Source organism: Delphinapterus leucas, chromosome 7 (assembly GCF_059928025.1).
Source record: "Delphinapterus leucas isolate spDelLeu-1000000601 "Yukka" chromosome 7, BTC_Dleu_Yukka2, whole genome shotgun sequence".
NCBI classification, from domain to species: Eukaryota; Metazoa; Chordata; class Mammalia; order Artiodactyla; family Monodontidae; genus Delphinapterus; species Delphinapterus leucas.
Window position 1 is genome coordinate 46,167,332 of NC_143135.1, and position 22,802 is coordinate 46,190,133.

Below are 22,802 nucleotides of genomic sequence, written 5' to 3' on the forward strand. Positions count from 1 at the left end.
ATGGCTCAAGGGCCCAGCCGCTCTGCGGCATGTGGGATCTTCCCGGACCGGGATACGAACCCGTGTCCCCTGTGGACTCTCAACCACTGCGCCACCAGGGAAGCCCAGCAGGTGGATTCTTAACCACTGTGCCACCAGGGAAGTCCCCAAAGAACCACATTTTGATGGCTGTATGTCTCCCAAGGTTGCCTGTGCCTGTTTTTAAGGGAAGTGCCCCAAATTCTACACTATTAGCTCCTTTAGGCATGTGCTGCGCATTCATCCTCATAACTTAAGAATGTGGTGATTTTCAGTTCTTCTACTATTTGGAGATTTGTAGATTTATTGTTTTAATCGTGGTGGTTTTAGTGATTTTTCAAGGGTTTCTTTGTGGAAGATGATTTTTGCCTCATTTTCCAAGAATGATGGCCCCTTTCTTATCCCTAACCAGAAGGCCTGTCTGGGTACTAAGAAGAAGGGTCAGAGAAATGGGGAGTCGGATGCTCTTGTTACCCAAGCCTGCTCATTGTCAGTGTGGAAGCTGGGTGGTCATAGACACTGACCCTAATCAGGTGGATCTCTTATCTCATGCAGGTGTGTGGCCCTTGATTAAGTAGCAGTTAGGTTTCATTTTCACTTTCCTGCTGGGGTTCTCTGGACTCTTGGGTGAGCTCTGCCTCTGGTCAGAGGCTGAACTAAGATGCCAGCAGCACGAATGATCTGGATCTCAGGGCCTCTCCCTTTTGGTTGCTCAAAGCTGCTTCCTGGAAAGTCACTCTGGCTTTCTCTTCAGGCGGTGGGGAGGGGGGTGGCGCCCAGTAGGTCAAGCCAGGGCTTGAACACCCCCAGTACGGGTCCCACCACTCATGAAGCCACTCTCGGTGATTAAGATCACCTCTCACCCTCGCTCTTCCAGAGCAGTGGCTCAGCCCCTTTCTCCTGTCCCAGACTGGACAAGGCTCCAAGCCCCCCAGACTGATTACAGACACGGGCTCCTCACACCAGGAGTAAATACAAGAGCAGTTCCTTTCCACAATTTGTGTTTTCTAAATTTTCTACAATTCAGACATTCTTAGAACACCTGAAGAGTATTTAAAATGAGCATATTTGTCTGGAGCTATAAACCAAAATACAAGAATTTGAGTTGTGGTCTGGAAGCACTCTCTGTGATTTTCTGTTGTGTTTCAACCTGATTGCTGGGCAAATTCACGGCAGCGTGAGCCAGCAGATTGGAGCGGTCTGCAGCTGCCCCCTTCCATCCTAGGGTTTTAACTCTTCAAATAGAGCCATCTGTAAACAGTGTTCCTGTAGGGTTTCCTCCTTGATGTGCACATTAAACCCTTAGAAACTGTATTAAAATAGACGTTAAAACCCATAGCTGATTCTCTGAAGATGGTTGAAAGAAGGTAAACACCGCAAGCTAGTATTTTCTAGTGTAGCTGTTGTTGTTTTTAATAATTATTTACTAAACGTTCTTTAATATAGGGGATCTTAATAGCTGATTCTGAGAGAAACTCAAGCTATTGTGTTTTTTTCATCCTTAGAGACCCCAAAGCTCTGATAAAGAGACTGTGTGTTTTCATCCATGTAATGAGGGTAGGCTAGAGGGAGACACACCACCCCAGCCTGCCTTTGTGCGTATTCATGGGAGCTCAGGCTCTCAAAATGAGCATTCCTCTTTTGTTTTGTCTGCTCCGAGAGTATTTTTAGATGTTTGCACTGCTGCCTTTTTAGAGTAGTAAGGAAGGTGTCAGGTTAGTGAGGAAGAGGCTGTGCTCTCAGCAGAGGCTGTTTCCCCCTTTTCTTGCCCTATTTGCAAGGCATACTTTAATTTGGTTTCCAGAAATATTCTTCAGTGAGACCCTGAGCCTGGGGACCACCAGAATGGGATATTTCTCACAGTTCTGAGCTGTTTCCTTCCTGGTGAACTAACGACCCGAAACAGGACTGCCAGGGCAGTTTCTGGGGGAGCCAGAACCATAGCTGGGCCTCCCAGTTTGGACCAGATACATCTGCCACCCCTAGCAGTGACCTTGTTTTGAGCCAGGGGACTGTGAAAAGCTTCGGGGTCAACTCTTAAAAAGCCCTTAGCATTTCCAGAGCCATTTAAACCTCCGATGTCTCCTGGTAACTTTAGGTCTTGCTTGATAGGATATGACATCAGGGGGCAACTTCTTTGTATCCCCATGGTATCTGGCACACTGTCAGTTCTTACAAAATATCTCTTGTGTAAATGGATTGCTCTGAGGCAGTAAAGGTCACTTTGCAAATGTCTGAACAGACTTGTAAACAGAATGAAAAAGAAAAAGAAGAAGAGGAAGAAGCAGCTGACCTGTTTAGGAGTGTACCTCACAGGTGTTACTGCTGCCTTTTCTTGGGCACTGTTAGGTTTACCCTTGGGTGCTCCTGGGCCCTATTACTTCAAATGTTCTGCTGATCCAAGAACAAAGGTAATGCTTGCTGGGCCTTCCTAGAGGAACAGAACACTGCTTCTGGAGGCAACTCTTACCTTCTGTGCCATCTTATTACTGGGAGCAAATAACGCCTTCAGAAGTCACCAGCCAGAGCAAAGACAGAGCTTTCCACTGACCCCGTGCAAGCTTCTTTCTGTGTTAATTGACAGCAGCCCTTGGCACGGGTGAATGAATCCCAGCAACTTCCAGCAGATTGAGTGGTGGAGTTCAAACAGCTTGTAACTGTCAGGTAAAAAACAAGATAGTTTTAAGAGAATATGGGATGTATTAACTGTTGCTCTGTCTTTTGGAATAGGAATGACATCTGTTTGTATTAAAACAATCATTCCAGTTAAGCACAGATCAACGGCCCCATGGTGAGAACTGGAGAGAAATGACTTTTGACTTCATTAGAACCAATTGGCTAAGGTTTTAGGGGCACAATACGGAACAGTATTGGATCCTAGCGAAGCTGAATGAAAGCTTTTTGTACTCATGTTAAAACAGTGCCACTTCCAGTATTAGAAAATGTCTTGTTAGTGGAGAATCAATGAGAACAAAATCCCTACTCTTAAAGATGTTTTAGAGTTAACATTGCACAAATGCAAAGAAGCATCCCATGAAGACGTACTTATTAATGTTGTACAAACCAAGGAGAGGTTTTGAGATTACTCTTGGGTTTGATAACAGTTCCTTCAGAGTGCTGGGAGGTGGCAGAGCCCCCTAAAGGATTGGTACTGAGAAGAGGCCTGATGGTGGCAAACCACACAGGTGTCTACTTTGCTATGACCCCATCATTTAGATGCATGTTAAACCATCCAGGAAAATAACCCTGTTTCCTACCACAGTTACCACAAGATCGGGCCTAATGAAAATTACAGTATACCTGAGAAGGATTTTACAGCAGCTAAAGGAAACCACATATATGAGTTCTCTCTCTGTTCTCTCTGCTGTTGTCCTCCAAGCCCACTGAGGGAGGGCCCAGGGACTAACTGAAGGTGGTCACATAAGAGAGGTCCCTGGGCAGGTGTCCATGGGGTGATGCTGAGATACAGTAGTCACAGTCACCTTCAAAGTGTGGATTTGGTGGGGGTAGAGTGGAGGGTTGAAATTTTCTGAAAGTCATCTTCAAGAATATGTGAAAAGGTTGGGAATCTTCATCAGTCTATCTTCAGATTTTTGTAGAGAGATTCTCCTTTTCTGTTTGTATTCTTGATCAGCATGGGTAACAACATGGCAGAGATAAGAGTCTGAGGACATGTTCCTGGGGTCCACAGGTTCTGATTCCACACCCAACAGAGAGCTCCTGGTGGGTACTTTCTTTCTTTTTTTCTTTTAAATTTTTTTTTGGCCATGCCATGCGGGATCTTAGTTTCCCGACCAGGGACTCAACCCGGGCCCTCGGCAGTGAAAGCTCAGAGTCCTACCCACTGGACCACCAGGGAATTCCCTCCTGGTGGGTACTTTCTTTTCAGTGTATTGGGAGAGCTCCTACCTCTTTTGGGGAATTGAAACATCCTATCTCTTGGGTGACGTAAGAAAGTTTTCATATCTCTGTTAAATGACCTGGCTTGATTTGAGTGATGTATTCTTTTAAAACATGGGACTGATGGACACCCAGGCAGGCAGGTCTGTGGCCCACCCCCCAGACCCTTGCCTCACTCCCGGGGTCAGGATTCTGTTGCAACCTGGTCACTGGCTGCGTGCTGCTGTTTTGCAGAGGGTCTGAGCTGCATGAATAAGAATCACGGCTGTAGTCACATCTGCAAGGAGGCCCCGAGGGGCAGCGTTGCCTGCGAGTGCAGGCCTGGTTTTGAGCTGGCCAAGAACCAGAGAGACTGCACCTGTAAGTACAGACTGGCACACAGCTGTGCTGGGAACCATCCTACCCCAGAGGTTGTCTTGCGCAGGCCAGCATCAGAAACATCAGGGAGGGCAGTCACGTGAGATATTGAGGGTAATCTCCTGTAGGGAAAGGAAATGATGTTTTCTAAAAGAACCAGTCGGAAGGAAATAGCACTCAGGAGTAAGGAGCGTGAATGTTGGGGGCCAGGTCTCTCTGTCCCCGTAGAATAGAGTCAAATTTCCTCATCTGGCAGCTCTTTGGACCCCAGACTCCTGGCTTTTGGAGAAAGCCCCCATTCTTTCATGCCTCCAAGGCTTTTCTAAGCCTTCCTTCCTTCCTAGCTTGGTGAATTCTCACTCAATTTTTAATATCCTGCCTAACTTCTAATCATGATAAAGATAATAGCTACTTTGGGGGAGCATTTATTATGTGCAAAGCCTTGTCTAAAGAGGTGCCATATTGCATTTAATTCTTACAGTCACCACCTTATGAGCTAAGTGGAGAAAATCGTGGAGAAGGTAAAGCTACAAGGTCACACAGGAAGTAAGTGGCAAATGTAGGATTCACATGTAGGCCTGCCTAACTGTAAGGCTTGTGCTCCTGGTCACCATGAAACATAACCTCGGAAGCCTTCCCCGATGGCCTCGGACAAGGCAGCCAGTTTGTATTTTGGCTCCCATAGCGCTGTTTATTCCTTGATGGTAGCACGTGGCACTCTGGGGTTGAATCGTGTGTTTGATTCAACCACACGATTGGGTTGAATCTGGAGTTGAATTTATGTGTCTGTCTCCCCAACTACGAGCCCCACCAAGTCAGGGATCTTGTCTTACTTTTGCCTCTCAGTCTTCCCCTGGATGTGCTCAATCCACATTTGTTTAATGGATGAGTCAATGAATGGTGTACACAGTCCAGACGCAGCTGCCACACGATGAGGAAACACAGTAATAGCTCCAATGGATAATAGGAAACAACCAGCCATTAAAGGTGCTTCTAAACCGCTATTTACGCCAGAGGAAACACTGAGGCTTTCCCTGTAGGAACTCTTCCCAAAGTCATGGACCCTCTAGAAGATGCCTGCAGTTTGCTGGGGATGGTTGTTTACAGTGAGCAGACCTCAGTGGTTAAGAGAAGGAGAGGCAGTTTCGTCGGTGAGAGACTCCCCTCTGTTGTCTCCATCGCAAACCAGAGTGCAACCTCAAAGCCTGACAAACCAGGGCTGATGCCACCGTCACCAACAACAGGTTCTGACAGCCTCACAGGGCCCCTAAAAGTGGGGCTGGCTCCAGCTGTCTTCAAAAGGAGGACCCAGGTCTCCACAGGAGAGTCACCTGTGGAGTGAGACTCAGCATTTTACAGCTTTTTGGGAGCCAGTAGAATACCTGAAAACTTACTTTTAAAAATTTAAAACGTTTTTAAGGTATCACTGCTCAAATAATATTATAAGATTATATTCAGATATTGTAAAACTTGAGGATATAATAAAGAATCCAGAATTCCACCACACAATCAGTTGTTTTGCTTTTTCCTACTCCTATTTTGTTGTTGATATGCGTACACAATTTTTACACAGCTATAGCCACAGAACAGTTTTTTCTCACAGTGCAAATATGTTTTTAGTTCTTTTAAATTAGAAAATTAAAAATGGTTGTGTAAGAGTTTAAACAGTCCAAAGAAACATATAACATTTCCCCCTTTTCCTTTGCCATTTCCTCTGCCAGAGGTAACCACTGTTGAGTTTGATGAATAGATAGTTTTGTAGTTGTTTTTTTTTCCCCCTTGGCTTGTCATCAATGTGTTCATACATAAGCTTTGTAATTATTGGTTAATGTTGCATTAACTGTGTGCAAAGAGTCATCATTTCCTCTGATTACCCTCCCTTTTAACTAATGCACATGGCATCTGATGAGAGAAATCCTAACATATACATACAAATTAAATATTGTCTGTTCCAGATATTAAGTGTTATAGCATTTCCAAACGCCCTAGTACTTCTCGTGATAGAGCAAAGCACTAGTCTGGAATCTTTTGGTATAATTTCCTTTAAATAGTGAAAAATCTCCCCTGACCTTCCCATGTCTATCTTTCTGTATAACGTTGCTCTAAATCTGTCATTAATCATTTCTACAAGTCATATCGTGACTACCTGTTGATATAGACGGGGACGTGGTCTGAGTCAAGGTTCTCTCTTTTATGCACAATTCCTAGCACATGCTAGGTGCTCAAATACTTCCTGAATGAAAATCAGAGTTCTTCGGGAGCAAATACAGCCCCAGTTGTGGAAATCTCCGTGCTTTATGGTTTGATTCTTTTTCCTCTCAGTGACCTGTAACCATGGAAACGGCGGATGCCATCACTCCTGTGAGGACACTGCTGCAGGCCCAGAGTGTAGCTGCCATCCCCAGTACAAGATGCACACGGATGGAAGGAGCTGCCTTGGTGAATGGTGACCCCAACACTGGGTTAGGGTCTTCCCCAGCCTGCTCGCCCCACCCCAGCCCTAATCCTAACGATTAATATTGTTTAGTACTAGAGGCAGGGTGTTTCCAGTGCACATGCCCTCAAGCATGTCCCATGCTGCCTCACATGTGGCCGTGGAAGTAGTCTAGGCCTGGACTGGGGGCCCCTTTCTCCCTGTGAAACCTTGGAAAGCCCTTTTTCCTCTCCTGGATTAGGCTGCTCCTGAAGCTGGTATTCTGAAGATCGGAACAGCACATCCCAAAAGGCCAGGGCAATGCAAAGTTAAAGCTAGCTGTTCATGATGACAGGTGGCCTTTGCCATCAGCAGGAGCCAGGGTTGCATATTTCTGGTGGGATGCCTGCCTGTCCTGCCCTTCATGGCGTGTGCTTTGTTAGCTCCATTTCAGATGTTCCCCAATCCAAGATTCTCTTTGTCCTGGACTGAGGGTTCTGGAGTGAATCTGAAGCTTGTGTTCCCCAAGGTCTCTGGTTAGTACAATAGAATAAAAAAATCTTTTCCATATTTAATGTCTATTAAGGCTCTGAGGCCATTTAACACAGAGCCTCATTACAACATATTTTTATTGAATGAACAGAGTCACATTTCTCACATTGTTCTCATGTCTGGGATTTCCACAGAAGTGGTTGTGCAGGGGATGAACAATCTGACTCATTTAGTTTGAGAACTGTGCTGTTTGCATCTCTTGCAGAGCGAGAGGACGCTGCCCTGGAGGTGATGGAGAGCAATGCCACATCCATGGCAGATGGGGATAAACGGGTGAAACGGCGGCTGCTCATGGGTAGGCGCCTCGTCCACCCTCCCCCGCCACTGACGTTGTCCCTTCCCCCCCCCCCCAACTTACTGCATCAGGCCTGAACCTGGGGCCCATGTGCCCTCAGACCAGCTGAATTAGAGTCAGCAGCTCCTGTCCAGCCAGGGTGTGTCTGCTCTCCACTCACTGCTATTGCTTAGTCACCATCCAGGACCCCTGGTATTGTGGGAAGAGCACCGGCCCAGCCATCAGAATAACTGGGTTAGCGTCATAACGCTGCTGAGACTTGCGCTGAGACTTGGGCAAACTGTCCCGAGCCGCTGTGTCCTGGTCTTCCTCTAAAATGGATGTAATACAGTTGACCTCTTAGGGTTATCAGGAAGCTCGGTTAAGACAATAATATGCAAAAGTGCCCAGAGTCCGCTGTCTGGGGCTTAGTGGGTGGTCAGTGCATGTCAGACCACCCGCCCTCTGAGTAACTGTGACGAGAGAGGCATTTTGGGCAGCCCCTATTTAGCATATGGTAATTTGGCTGGGGTTTTGTCCACTGAGTCTTCTATTTTGGACTCAGCCCATGTTAATGGCAGAAGAGATGAATGGAGAAGAGTGGCACTTGGCTGGGGGACACAGGAAGGTCTGGCAGCCGGTCTGCTGGAGCTGGAGGTGACTGCAGACGTTCAGCGGTGGCTGTGAGGGTGGGCATCAGATCATTTGACGTTATTATTCTGGAGAAAGCTCAGCCTGGCCTCAACAAAACTGATCTTTTGATAGCTTCTGGATTTAATAGTCAGGTAAGGTATTAAGCAGCCATTGGTTACCAGGCAGGTGACATTTCTGAGCTCTTTTCTCCCTATTAAAATTATTATTTTTAATTGCCTTAAAATAGTACATATGAATAATATTAAAAACCTTAAAAACTTAATTAGCACTATTAAGCTTGTAAAGCAATATATCATTTCCCTGTCTCCTAACTAGCCATTTGCCAGGGCCCACAATTTTCAGTTCTCCTAGTTGTTTCTTCTTCTCCTGACTCCCCCTCCCACATGTTTCTGAAAAGGGAAATGTATACAGTTATTTCTTTTTTTATAAATTTATTTATTTATTTTTGGCTGCGTTGGGTCTTCGTTGCTGTGTGCGGGCTTTTCTCTAGTTGCAGCGAGCGGGGGCTACTCTTTGTTGCCGTGTGCAGGCTTCTCGTTGCGGTGGCTTCTCTTGTTGCAGAGCACAGGCTCTAGGCACACGGGCTTCTGTAGTTGTGGCACACGGGGTCAGTAGTTGTGGCTCACAGGCTCTAGAGTACAGACTCAGTAGTTGTGGCACACGGGCTTAGTTGCTCTGCGGCATGGGGGATCTTCCCAGACCAGGGCTCGAACCTGTGTCCCCTGCATTGGCAGGCAGATTCTTAACCACTGCACCGCCAGGGAAGTCCTACAGTTATTTCTTGATGTGTCAGGTTTTATTTGTTTTGTTTTGTTTTTGTTTTTGTTGGCCGCACCACACGGCTTGTTGGATCTTAGTTCCCCGACCAGGGTTTGAACCTGCGCCCTCGGCAATGAGAGTGCAGAGTCTTAATCACCGGACCACCAGGGAATTCCCTTGATGTGTCAGTTTTAGATATTAGCTTTTGACTTCCTACCACAGAAGAATAAGTTATATCTCCCTTCTGTCCCCTTCCCCCATATCCTTAATATAGTTTTATCACAATTTACATATTATGAATATCTAAATATGATTCACCCCTGAGTCATGTAATGTGCTATGATTATGTTTTCTTTGTTTGCTTAGTTTTCTTAGTACCTCTTACCAATTTTTTTTGCAAATTTCTGGCGGAGCTCTAAAACCTTTACAATATGTTCAAATACAGCAGGTAACTTATCAATTCTATTTTCTTCTTAAAAAGTCCCTTCTGAGGCTTCCACCCTGCTCTAGCAGGGCCTGAATCCTGGGCCAGCTGCACCTCTGTCATCCTGGCCTTTCCCTGAGCCACAGCCTGGGAATTCCCTTCCCCATGCCCCTGTTTTGGTGGATCCCATGTCTTCTCTTTTGTTAGTTTACATGGGTAGATATAGATTTTTTAAAAACTTTGCATACTCGAAAATGCCTTTATAGTCTACCTTCACCCTTTCTTGAGAATTTGGCTCAGGATAGAATTCAAAGTTGGGAAAAATATTCCATCAGAGTTTTAAATAGTGCTCTATCATTTTGAGCATTCAGTATTCTTTCAAGAAGTCTAAGTCACTTTTATTCTTGATTCTTCGTATGGAACCTACGAGAGCTTCTCTCTGGATGTTCTCAGGGTCTCCTTTTTGTCCCTGGTGATCTGAAATTTCACAACAATGTCCACACTGTGGGATTTGTCCCACTTGTTGTTCTGAGCACTGAGTAGGCCTTTTCAAGAGGGACATTCGCATCCCCTGGTTCCGAGAAATTTTTCTTTTGATAACTTTCTTCACTTTTCTCTTTCTCTCCGGGACTCCTATTAGCTGGCTGTTGTAATTCCTGGATTGCTCCTCAAATTTTCTTCTTTTTTCTCTTCTTGATATTTTTGTTCTACTTTCTAGGAGATCTTTCATTTTTTTCTTCTAATCCTTCTATAGGGTTCTTTTTAAATTTCAGCTTTCATATTTTAATTTTTTAAGAATTTTACTTTGGTCTTTTGTTGTAGGAACCTGTTCTTATTTCATGGATGCTTTTCTTACCTCCCTGAGGAAATTAATGATAAGATTTTCTAACTTCTCTGTTGTTCCCTGTATTATCTTTGCTTCCCTCAGGTTCCTTTTCCCTTGTTTGTTTGATTTGGTGTATTTATTTAATACTAGAGGCTTTCCTGAGATGTCCGGTGATCCTTGGCTGACTTTTCTTATTTAATAGTGGAATATTGAAAAGCCACTTGGATATTCTGTCAGCTGGTGGGCTTTATGCTTGGTTGACTAGGCAGTGGCTTAGTCATTTCATTTGGAGATCTTCAAATGCCAGAATCTATAGGTCTTTTCACTTGGGCCAGTCAGTTTGGCTGGAGAGGAATCCTTCAGTCTCCTGCTGAGGGGATTTAGACTTGGCTGCCAGTGTCCTGGGAACTGGGGTGCAGAGGGGGTGAAAGTTTGAGATCTCTTTTTTCACAGTATAGACTTTCACCTGACAGCACCTCCTCTGCTGTTACTGGTGCCCTTTTCCAGAGAAGAAATTTATCTGCTTTAGTCCAAATAGGGATGTGCTGTGGGCTGTGGAATTAAGATGGGGATCTGGGAGCCTATTTGTTATACAGACTCTCAATCAATCTTCCTATTTTTAACTCCATCCTCACCTCTGCCTCTAGACTAACTTTAGTACCTCCAGTTCCTGAGCCTCTCTGGGATTCTGTGGCTCAGATGAGCTTACCACTTGTTGGCATCACTCTGCAGACTGCTAGGTTTTTTTAAAAAAATAAATTTAATTTATTTTATTTTTATTTATTTTTGGCTATGTTGGGTCTTCGTTGCTGCGTGCAGGCTTTCTCTAGTTGTGGCGAGCAGGAGCTACTCTTTGTTGTGGTGCGCAGGCTACTTGTTGCAGTGGCTTCTCTTGCTGTGGAGCATGGGCTCTAGAGCGTGTGGGCTTCAGCAGTTGTGGCACATGGGCTCAGTAGTTGTGGCTCGCGGGCTCTAGAGCTCAGGCTCGGTAGCTGTGGCACACGGGCATAGTTGCTCCGCGGCATGTGGGATCTTCCCAGACCAGGGCTCAAACCCGTGTCCCCAGCATTGGCAGGCAGATTCTTAACCACTGCACCACCAGGGAAGCCCCACTGCTAGGGTTTAACTTTCTGCTATGCCAGTTACTGTTCCTCCATTGACATGCCACTTCCAGAAGATTTGACATCTTTCATCTATTGTCTTTTATTTGTCCTTAAGGATTTATACTTTAAAAAAATTATTTACTCTCATTTTAATGAGTTTTGGTGAGGAAACAGAGATGAACATACATGTTCTATCTGTCATATTTAATCAGAATTAAGTTTACCGCCCCCCCCTCCCCACCCCCGAGGCTTTACAGAGGTAGCTATGGAAGTGAAATCAGTTTCTGGATGCGTAAGTGCTAACCGTTGAATGAATGTTGAATAACATTTGTGTATTACTTGGAATTCATGCATGATATACAGAAATAGAAGGCCATTAGCTTGTTGTTCTTCATCTCTATAGATATGATTTAACAACTGTGGCTGCTTTTTCATGTAACTATGACAGGTCTTTCTCCTTTCAAGGAAAGGTAAACTTCTAATCTGAGTTACTCGGCAGTTGCCAGGAGGAAGTCATTGGTCTGCGGCAAGGGAATGGGTGGCATGGGCAACGTTTACCCTCTCTTGCTTTGCCCATTACACATGGTGAATAGAGAAGGTTCAGGATAAAGGAAGGAACATCCCCCTTTGCTGTGTTCTGCATTCACATCTAGGCTGCTAGATGTGGTCATACTTGCAGGTCACTGGCTGTCGATCAACAGGAGCTTTTAGTGGCTTCAAATCTGCCACTGAAAAGGCTCAGCAGGTTGGCAGAGACATCTTTCCCCTTCTCTCACCCTGTCAGACTTCCTCGGGAGATGTCACTTATTTAGATGGGTGCGGGGAGGAGCTGCCCCTGTTCTCCCTCTAACTCACCTGCAGGTGGCAGAGGCTTGGGATATGACCATGAGGACCCCACATGCTTCCTGACTTTCATGAATTTTTGTCAAGTATTAACACTGCACCAATACCCCTCTCTTCCCAGCTGTGTGAGCACTTCTTTAGGAAGCTAACTGCCTTTTTCTTACCTCCTTGGCAGAAACGTGTGCTGTCAACAATGGAGGCTGTGATCGCACCTGTAAGGATACTTCGACAGGTGTTCATTGCAGTTGTCCCGTCGGATTCAGTCTCCAGTTGGATGGGAAGACCTGTAAAGGTAGCCTGTGCCTCTCCATGCGGCTAATGTGTGGGAGTAAAGGCAGCTCTTCCCCTCCACACCTCCTGAGTGACTCCAGTTTTGCTTATGATTCATATTGATCAAAAGGAAGCTTTTCTTCCCTGGGCTAGTAGAAGGTTGTAACTGAGTAAGCTTAATTAGAACCAGCTTAATTTCACTAACTGTTGAGAAGGTCAGCTTCTACAAACATCAAATGATCCATTTCAGGCAGTGGCCTTATTAGAAGAAAGCAGTTGTTCAAGGGAACATTCATTTGCAGGAGATAATATCATCATATCATAAATAACAGTCTAGAGATTATTATATAAATAACAGCCAAGATTGTTATCCAGAGAACAATGAATAACCGTACAACTAACTTGTACTGGTGCACAGAGACCCCAATGACCGAGTATTTCATGGGCCAGAGTACAAAGGCTTAGTTCTTTAACGTGATAAAAAAGTAGATAACCAGTTACCAGTTGAAACTGAGAAAAGATAAAATTAATTGAGTGTCAGAAATCACTTAAAAGCATTGAGGCTATTTGATCGTGGTGTAATTTGCCAAAACAAATATTCTAGCTCCTTATAACTTTAATCATTAAACTGGAATGGGAAGTATAGGAAAGGAAGCCATCTTATCTTGAGAGACTTGTGCAAGGATGAGAATATAATAGGACATCACCGTTCTTTCCCATAGCTTGTTTCCTTAATGCTAGTCAAGGGAGGGACAGTGTAAGTCAGAGTTCTCCAGGGGACCAGGCACTTGTCTTTCAAAATAGGTTAAGCCAGACAAGAGAACGTGTGTAAGTTTAAAAACATCAACAAACATCCTTAAATGCTTTTATGGGTCTGTTTTGTTTCAGAGAATAACGAAGCGCACACAATAGCACTTCAGGGATTTGTGGATAAGGAGGCAAGTATCGCTGTCTGATTTGCCGATGCTTGACTGTTACAGATATTGATGAGTGCCAGACGCACAATGGAGGTTGCGATCATTTCTGCAAAAACACCGTGGGCAGTTTTGACTGCAGCTGCAAAAAGGGATTTAAATTATTAACAGATGAGAAGTCTTGCCAAGGTATGTGCTGAAACGTAGCTAGCTGTGCTGTGTAATGCCCACTGGTTGGATTGGAGAAGACGAAACCCTGCTTGGACAGAGACTGGCTCGCTGGGCTTCTCTACGGAGTCATTAATCCAGCCTCCACCCTGTGCTTCACTTATTTCATCTGTTAAGTAAAATAAAAACACTGAGGTAGCTCACAGGTATATTTTGGAAATTAAGCTGTTAATGATTAGAGAACACCTCAGTGAACCCATGTGGTGTGATTACAGCGTAGCTCGCTGCTAGAAATGGAATGGATCACAGAATGCAAGCAGGGTTGCATTAGGATGTTGAAATTATGAATAATTTTCCCTTTCTAAAATTCCCTTTAATGTTATGGATTTTCTAACAAAATTTGGTGACAAAAAGTTGTTGATTTAGTTAACATACCTTTTCTCAGCAAAAAGTTGGGGTCAACCAGTTGGTCCTTTCCTTATAGGCCTTGTTTGAATGACCAGCCTTTGGTGTTTGGGGAAAGGGTAAGGGTGAGGGAGGGAGGGGATTAAGTGGAGGAAAGGCTGGGCAGTCCTTGGGCAGGATTTCAGACCCCTTCTCAGACACATCCTTCCCATATAAGGGGCGCAGCAAGGGAACTTCTCTGGGTAGCAGTTGTTGATATTAATAAGTGTTTTGCACAGTGATAAGCTGTTTTGGGTTGGGGGCATCATTTATATTTTCAGCTGAGCACATTTTATGCCCCACTGACATATAGAAAGAAACGCTCAGGAAAGACGTACTGTCATTTATTTCTGATCCATTGCTGAAAATAAGAACAGCCTAACTTATTTTGTTAGAAATCCCAGGATTAAATCAAAATCAGAAAGTAGTATCTGATTTCACTTCATATAATAAAGATGCAACATTACCTTTCTATAATCTTATGGTGTGAATTAGGTTTCTCTCTTGTTTTTTTCTTCTTGGTACGTAATTTGTCAGACACTTCACACCCCTTTAAATTCAGCAAGTTCACTCTAGATGACTACTGCACAGTTTTCTTCTGTTTGACTTGGAAGGAAAATTTGCCGTTCCACATAATGTTTCATAATGTATAGAGCAAGAAATACTATTTAAGCTGTGTCAACACGTTAAAAAGGAATTAGAAAAGTGATCTGCTTATTTTTGACAAAGCAAAAGCCTGTTGTGAGCAGCCAAAGTCAGCTACTGAATGAGCCCACTTTCTCGGTAACTGGCTGATCTTAATAAAAGAATTCATAGAATGATATCAGTTACTACAGAAGAAGTGGACTTTTTCTCATTTTTCACTGATCAGTCTTGGTAGAACAAATATTTACACAGAACAAACTTACTAAAGAAATTGTCAGGACTCCTGGGAAAAGTTACGGATGAAGAGGTTTTGTTAAGATTTTGCCCTCTTTTATTTCATGTTTTTCATTCCTCCAGTCCCTTCCAAATGTTTGTTTTTTGTTAACATAGTTTCTCGTGGCACGTTTGGTGTTGAAAAGGGATCTAGCAGTGGTGTAGTTGGCTTCCACTGAGTCCTGTGCTGGTCCTGGTTTATCCATTTGGAGATACAAGTCATAACTCTGTTAAAATCTTCCAAAGAGTTGAGGAAGTGAAGCACTGAGATTCTAGTGTACAGGAAAGATGTAAGAACCAGACCAGGGAAGAAGAGATGATTAGACTGACAAATACAGCCTCCTGAGGCTAGTTTCCATGACCTCAACTGCAGCCAAGGATGCCTTCATGCTGAACCGGGAAGGGAGGGAACCATGGGGGAGGAACTGGAACTGAACCATGGGGGAGGAACAAAGCCAAGGGATTGGCCAAGAGGATCCTGTTTGGTGCTTAAGCACCACATTTCAGTGTCTGCAATAGAAAATTACTGAGGATGTTAATGTTAATGCATTCTTTTAGTGCAGAGGGCATTAAAACCCAGGATCAACTGGCCTCCTGGGGCCAGAAGATGAATTTTGGCAAGACCCAAAAGAGATAGGAGCTAGATTTATCTCCAGCTTAAGTGTTTTCTCCTTTTAATTGGCCATAGCTTATAAAATTACTATTGCTCCTTTACCAATTAGTAATAGAACAGTAATAATGCACAGGCAGCACCCTAATAGTTTACAAACCCCTTTTGGTTATGTTATCTCATTTGACTTCATTTAAATATTTTAAATTATTCAGCCCTGCAGATAAGCATGGGTGAGAGAGACCAACTGAGCTTTTAGGCAAGTGCAGTGTGCAACAGAATTTGGAAATAAGGGTCCTGGCTGTGAGTATACTTATTGTGGGCTGCTCAACACTTTGTTTAACACAAGTGAGCAGGGAGAACTGATAGATAATTTTCACGTTGTTGTTTTTGTTATTGGTCAGCAACTGGTGTTCTTGTAAGTGTGTTCTTCTCTCCACTGTCCCTCAGAGCTGGTTTCAGCTCCCCTCTCCCTTTGACAATTACAGATGTGGATGAATGCTCTTTGGATAGGACCTGTGACCACAGCTGCATCAACCACCCTGGCACATTTGCATGTGCTTGCAACAAAGGGTACACCCTCTATGGCTTTACCCACTGTGGAGGTGAGTGGAATCCCTCTAGAGTCGGATGAGGCTGGGCCTTATTCCTAAGGTTTCCCCAGATCAGGGCCAGTTTTTCTACCTTGGGGGCTGAACCGGACATACCAGGCCCTATACAGTAGTAGGGAGTCCATCGACTCGAGGGAAGCAGCTGCTATGGGAAATCATCCCACATTGATCCCTTTAACTCGTCACGTGTGAAATGGAGTAGAGAGAAGAGCTGAGCTCTTTCAGTTGTGAATTCTTTATGGACTTTATTGATACAGTTGTACTCAGACAGTGGGTGGGTCTCTCAGGAGCTGGTGCCCTGTCCGTTGGAACTTCCCAAGATAGTGAAGTCATGGCCCTCGGAGAGGCTTGGCAGTGCACCAACCGATTCCACAGCTCTGCTGTGCATAGGAACTGGCTGCGGAGCTTGGTTTGAGCTCTTTGAGCTGGTCTTTGTGCAGGTCTCTGAGCTGGAAGTGGGACCATGGCCTCTGTCTCCCTGCTCTGAGCCCTTGCAGCAACATGTTCTGATGTCTCATGACCTTGCAGCTAAGTAAACTATGGCTTAGGTCAGATTTGGCGTCACTCTGCTGTCTCTAATCATCAGATCCATTCAGCAATCTTTGAGAACACAGATTCTGATTCTTATTCTAAAAGTCTAGGGCTTCAAGGTGATTTTGGGGATCTGAGGATGTGGGAACCACTGGCTTTAGTACTTCCTGCCCCATCCTTGTTTCCTGTGTCCTTAAGAAGAATGGATAGTCGTGATTTGCTGTAGATAGTGTTGTTTCTCTTCTCCTTTTCGACACATCTCTGGCATGGCTGAACACATGCCCTTCCAGTCCATCAAGAAACCCCAAGGAAATATTCCCTGAATATGGACGTGTATTTGGGTTTTAGTTGGAGTCACCTTCTGACCTGGACTCAGTCTCACGTTGATGAGGATTAGTGCAAGTCATTTTTCTTATCTATATCCCAACTATATGAACCGCCAAGTGGGGAATCCTAATTCTCTCTGTCTCTCTTGGGATGTAGCCCAGGAGGATGGTGGAGTTTTAAACTGGAAGCCTGTGCAGTGTCTGAATTTGACACCTGAAAATAGAGTATGACCCCTTCTGAGTGTCCTTACTGGTGGAAATGTTTGGTCCATGCTGGTGAGGCTCGTGCCAGGAAGACCACTGAGTGGGGAGTGGGTCAGCTCGTGCGTGCCAAGTGCACATTCTGAAGGCGGTCAGCACCTTCCCTTAGTTCAGTGAGCTTCAGCCGTGTGACTCACCTCCTGCTCCTTCTTTGATGGAGGGATAGTGTCAGCCGCGTCAGCAAAGGGCTGCTGTGACAGGAGAGCGTTTTGCTCCACAGACACGAATGAGTGCAGCGTCAACAACGGAGGCTGTCAGCAGGTCTGTGTGAACACCGTGGGCAGCTACGAATGCCGGTGCCACTCTGCACACAAGCTCCACTGGAATAAAAAAGACTGTGTGGGTAAGAGGCGCCGAGGCTCGGGCTCAGTGCGCGGGCTCTCCGCCGGCCCAGCAGCACTCTCCCATGTCCCCCTGGTCGCACTGGACCCGGAGTGCGGCTGACCAGTCATCCACTGCATTCTCCTCCCCCGAGCTGCAGCAGCCATTCTTTAAATCCTTCAAAAACAGGAGATACTTTGCAGGCCCTTGGGCGTTTCCTTCTGTGCTTCTGCGTAGGTTGGAACTCACTTCGTTTTCCTGGTTGCTTTTCTGCATGAAAAGAATAGAGTACAAGGCGCTCCTTTACCCTGGGGGGAATAAACGTGGTGTCTGTGTTATGTGCTGGGCATCGGCACTACCTTCTCTTCTTGGGGCCTTTGAGCATGGGACTCAGCCGCCCTTGTCACACCTTCTCTCTCTGTAAGTGTCTGTATTTTGTCCTGTCTAGAAGTGGAGGGGGTCCTGCCCACTAGCGTATCACCCCACGTGTCCCTGCAGTGTGGTAAGAGTGGTGGAGGAGACAGGTGCTTCCTCAGATGTCTCTCTGGCATTCACCTCTCTTCAGGTGAGTGGGTCCCAGGCCCTGGGGCAGGTCCTCATGCCAGGGCCAGGCCTTCCTGGCCTTCAGGTGTTAGATGGCTTCAAAGGGCTTCCAGGTCTTTGACCAGCTGCCCCCTCACCACTGGAGGCCCATGCTCTGAGACCCTGTATTCTGGGGGCTTTTCTAGTGGTTCACATGGAGTGGGGTTGCGGGTAACTTGAGCTGCCACCGGGAGAGACTGTAACCTTGCTTACCTGCTGACGATCCACATTCTATCTGTCAGGACTGCAAGAGGCCTATTCTGTCACCTGCGGCTCTTCCTCTCCTCTCAGGAGCAAACAGCAAAAATCAAATGACTCTGCTTTCGGGGGTAATTACCAAACCTGCGTGTTGTCTCTGGGGCTCACCGTGTTCAATGGGCTTCATTTGTGGGATACTGTTCTTGGGCGTTGGCTTTGTTTTCTTTTCTCCTAATCCCTTTGATGCCGCAAGCACGTTACAGATTGTTCTTACCTGTAGCCTTGGTGCCTGCGATCTGACTCGCCACATAACAGGCACTTACTGAGTGTCCATTGTGTGCTGGAAGGCTCCATGCAGCCCTGGTGGGTCATCATATTGGGCAGAGGCCCACGTAGCTCTGGGACCAGGAGACGCAGGTCTTCCCAACTCCCTGTACCATACAGCACCTCAGAGGCTCGGCAGAAAATGTGGGCTTGGGGCACATGGCATCAGTGGAGACAGGGACATGACAAGGGGAGCAAGGATTCTGACCAGGGAAAGGGGCCCAAACCCTTTATCAAAAGACAAAGAAGGACATTTAAAGCTTTTAAGAGGCCTTGTCCTCCCAGATTTAGACAAACATCTGTGATGATGTCATGTGAACATCTGAATAAGGAAATGGTTCTTGATGTCCATATTATGTATATAAGCAAAGATAGAGATGCAAAGCATGATAATAACAGCTTGTGTGAATTGATGGAGCAGTTAAAACATGCCGGCCGCTGTGTTACGTGTATTAGCTGATTTAATCCACACTACAGCCCTCTGGGGCAATTTTACTGTTATCCTCATTAACCAGATGAAGAAACTGAGGTTCAGAGAGGTGAAATAACATATCCAGAGTGACTCAGATAGGAAATAGTGGAGCCAGGATTTTGACCAGGCAGTTTGGGTCCAGAGTCTTAAGCATTATCCTTCACTGCCCCTCTTGTCTGATGTTTGGACCCAGCCAGAGGGGACTTCACGGTCTGTTTCACCAAAAGTCGTAGTGATGATCACTTGGAGATTAAGGCCACCCTAAGGTGAGCAAGCAAATAGTTAACAGTTATTCAGTTCTTACTATGTACCAGACAGTAGGCTAAACACTTTTTGTTTTGCATTATCTCATTAATCCTCACAACAGCCCGGTAACGTAAGGACTGTAATTATGTCTATTTTACAGATGAGAAGACTGAGGCTTAGGGAGACTAAGTACCTTGCTCAAGTTCTCATCACAAGTCGAAGGGCTGGAATTTGAATCCTGGTCATTGGCTCCAGAGCCTAACATGATTAAGACTGACCATGGAAGGAGAACAGAATTTTCCATATGAGACCCTCAAAGTAGGACTTGCTCCCTCACAGACCCTGAAAATCCTAGCCACGTTTAGTGAGTGCCATCCTTGTCTGGAATGGTGGCTCCCTCAGCCCTGTCCTCCCAGGACAGGCTTATTTAGGAGAATGTGCCCTTCCATTTCCCTCAGCTGTCTTGCTCAAATTTGAACTGGGGGATTCTGGCCTTCCTTCTTGGAAAGGCACAGAAATGACCTCATTTTTCATCTCACCGTTGAGGCTGTTTTGGGCCCTTCCTTTGTTATGTTTGAGCCCTGGATTCATCTCAGATGGAGCGATAAGTGTAACTCTTAGGAGGCTCCTGGTGCTCCCAGTCCAAGGGAATGGGCGCTCCCCAATCCCAAACTTTCTTGGCCTCAGCATAAGAGAGGGGCTCAGGGTGTACTTCCAGCAATGGACAGCTCTCCATTACCCACTGGTGTTTCCATTCCTTTGCCTCTGAAGGTAACATCTCTCACTTGTTTCTTTCTGAAGATGTCGCCACCATCAGGACAAGTGTAACCTTTAAGCTAAATGAAGGCAAGTGTAGTTTGAAAAAGGCTGATCTGTTTCCCGAGGGTCTGCGACCAGTACTACCAGGTATGGAATCAGATGGCTGGTGCAGGGAACTTGCCTGCATGGTGGGAAAGGGGCCTGTAATGAGCCGAGCCATTCAGATGGGATCAAACAGTTCAGAATCTCTGTGGACTCTCTTCACAAGATGAAGAAGAGCCTCTCCTGGCACCTCCATATGCTTCTGGAGTTATTCTTCAGGGTTTCTTTTGCAGGGTACAAAGAGTGAAGCTCTGGGGAAAGCTGTGAGTTAATAGGAATCAATGAGGGCTTAAGATGCATTAGTACCTTGTGATCATACTGGGTTAAATTTTCTAGACCTTAGAGTTTCCTTAAAATAATCCAAAATCTGAATCCAAAGAAATGAAAAAAAGGTTTGGCTCAGAAAGGGTAATCTTTGATGAACAAAGATGTAATATCCAGCTTTCCTGCTGGATTTAGTTTTTGGAGGCAGTGATGCCATTTGGCTTCAGCAGAACAAATACTCTCCAAGTAGACCTGGCCTTATGAAAAGAGCAGAATCCAACATTCCTCTTTCTTCCCCAGCTCACATTTCCAGTATTATTTCATAGAATAATTTTAGAAAAAAAAATCAGGAGTCATGTATTAGGGAGGGTTCTTTCCCCAATCTACCCTCAAATAAACTGTACAAACAAATAAATGCAAAATCACTCTAGTCACATTTGAGTGCCTATCTTAAGTAACTAACCAAGATTAATTTGGGCACCTCCATTTGATGGAATATTATGCAGCTATTAATTATGGGTTTTCAAAGAATGTTTAATGACATTAGAAAATGTTCTTGTTATAATGCTAAGATGGAAAAAGAGAGAGTAACATTGTGTATATCTAATACGACCTAAATTGTATAAGAAAAAGCGTGAGTAGAAGAAGAACAAAGAAAACTCACCATGTCCTTATTAGTGGGTTATATGTGGGTGGAAGGATGATGAGTGATTTTAATTTTTGTCCTGCATTTTCCAAATTCCCCACAGTGAGCATTTATACTTTTAATCAGAGGGGAAAGCATTATTTAAAAATAGATTTGGGGGCTTCCCTGGTGGCACAGTGGTAGAGAGTCTGCCTGCCGATGCAGGGAACACGGGTTCATGCCCCGGTCCGGGAGGATCCCACGTGCCGCGGAGTAGCTGGGCCCGTGAGCCATGGCCGCTGAGCCTGTATGTCCGGAGCCTGTGCTCCGCAATGGGAGAGGCCACAACAGTGAGAGGCCTGCGTACCGAAAAAAAAAAAAAAAAGATTTGGTCTTTAGTTCACTTAATGGTATTGTACTAATGTTAATTTCTTAGTTTTGATGAAGATACGTGTAAATGTAAGATGTTAACATTAGGGGACACTGGATGAAGAGTATATGGGAACTCTGAGTACTCTCTTAGCAACTTTTCTATACGGCTAAGCTTATTTCAAAATAAAAAGTTTAAAAAATAGATATGGAAAAATGGAAAGGAAAACATGTTCAGAATGAGCATCTGTTCAGTTTGAGATGTGAAGTTAGCCTTTTGAAAAGGTAAGATAGATCTTTAGGGAAAAATTAATTTGCCTTCTCCTTCCTTTGGTCCTGATGACCTGCTGATTTGAACATCCTTATAATGTTAGAGAAGAACACGATACAGATAATTCTTCAGTTCAATAAAGTAAGATTAGTTAATTGTGTGGATGGTATGTGGACCTGCTCTTTGGTTCTGGTTAACAATCATTAGTTAAAAGATTCACTGGAAGCCATGGAGGGAGGAGTGATGGCCAAAGTCAGGAATGAGGATGCACAAAGCCCTGCCTTACGTAACACTTCCACTCCCATCCTACGTGCCTTCATGATATTGTTTGGTTCTGTTGATTCTTTGTGCCATTTATTGCTCCTGGTTATTTCAAACTGAGCCATCATTGTTGACGTGCTTTCCAGCTTTCCCTTTGGGTTGGAATTACTCCAAGGTCAGTTTGCCTGAAAGCAGGAGTTAATTTCCTTGCTACTCCTGTGCTCGTTCCTTACTTGAAGCCCCTCAGCCCCTGCTTGAGACATCATAGTCCAGCTTTAAAGAAACCAACTGTGAGAACATGAACGCACCTTAACAAATTACCAGTCAGGAATGCAAGACGATCTTTGGTCCCCATCTTCCACAGATGTGGCCGGTCAGTCGGAAACATCCAGCATTTATTCATGAAAATAAGTTTCAAGAGCTAAATTGTAAAGTTATATAGGTGGCAGTACTGGTTCTTCAGGATTAAAGTGTCATCGTGCTGCAAGCTGAGGTCTTGCAGCGTCTTGGCATATGGAGTTAATCATCTAGTCCCTTGAGAGATGTTCTAATGAAATGTTTACAGAGTTGTAGCGAATGTTCAGCTGAGTGCTTTGCCAGGATTTGGCTTCCGATAATTTTGTTTCTTCATACAGAGAAGCACAGCTCAGTAAAAGAGAGCTTCCGCTACGCAAACCTTACATGCAGCTCTGGCAAGCAAGTCCCGGGAGCCCCCGGACGACCGAGCACCCCTAAGGAAATGTTTATCACTGTTGAGTTTGAGCTTGAAACTAACCAAAAGGAGGTGACAGGTTGGTTTGAAAACAGTCTGTGGTGCCAGACTTCTTACGGC

The 22,802-nt window shown here is 44.9% G+C and overlaps 1 protein-coding gene across 3 annotated transcripts in view; it reads left to right on the forward strand.

Annotated features, from left to right (window-relative positions):
- Positions 1-22,802, forward strand: part of SCUBE2 (signal peptide, CUB domain and EGF like domain containing 2) — a 76,778-nt gene that overhangs the window by 14,942 nt on the left and 39,034 nt on the right. The window contains exons 5-15 of one of the 3 annotated variants that reach the window (XM_022563174.3): positions 4,153-4,278; positions 6,598-6,714; positions 7,446-7,535; positions 12,299-12,415; positions 13,374-13,496; positions 15,936-16,052; positions 17,397-17,519; positions 17,946-18,062; positions 18,322-18,408; positions 20,121-20,225; positions 22,606-22,761. In XM_022563174.3, coding sequence (XP_022418882.2) covers positions 4,153-4,278; positions 6,598-6,714; positions 7,446-7,535; positions 12,299-12,415; positions 13,374-13,496; positions 15,936-16,052; positions 17,397-17,519; positions 17,946-18,062; positions 18,322-18,408; positions 20,121-20,225; positions 22,606-22,761 — 1,278 coding nt within the window. The remainder of the gene's footprint in view (positions 1-4,152; positions 4,279-6,597; positions 6,715-7,445; positions 7,536-12,298; positions 12,416-13,373; positions 13,497-15,935; positions 16,053-17,396; positions 17,520-17,945; positions 18,063-18,321; positions 18,409-20,120; positions 20,226-22,605; positions 22,762-22,802) is intronic. The other 2 variants (XM_022563176.3, XM_089915185.1) reach the window with 2 other exon arrangements.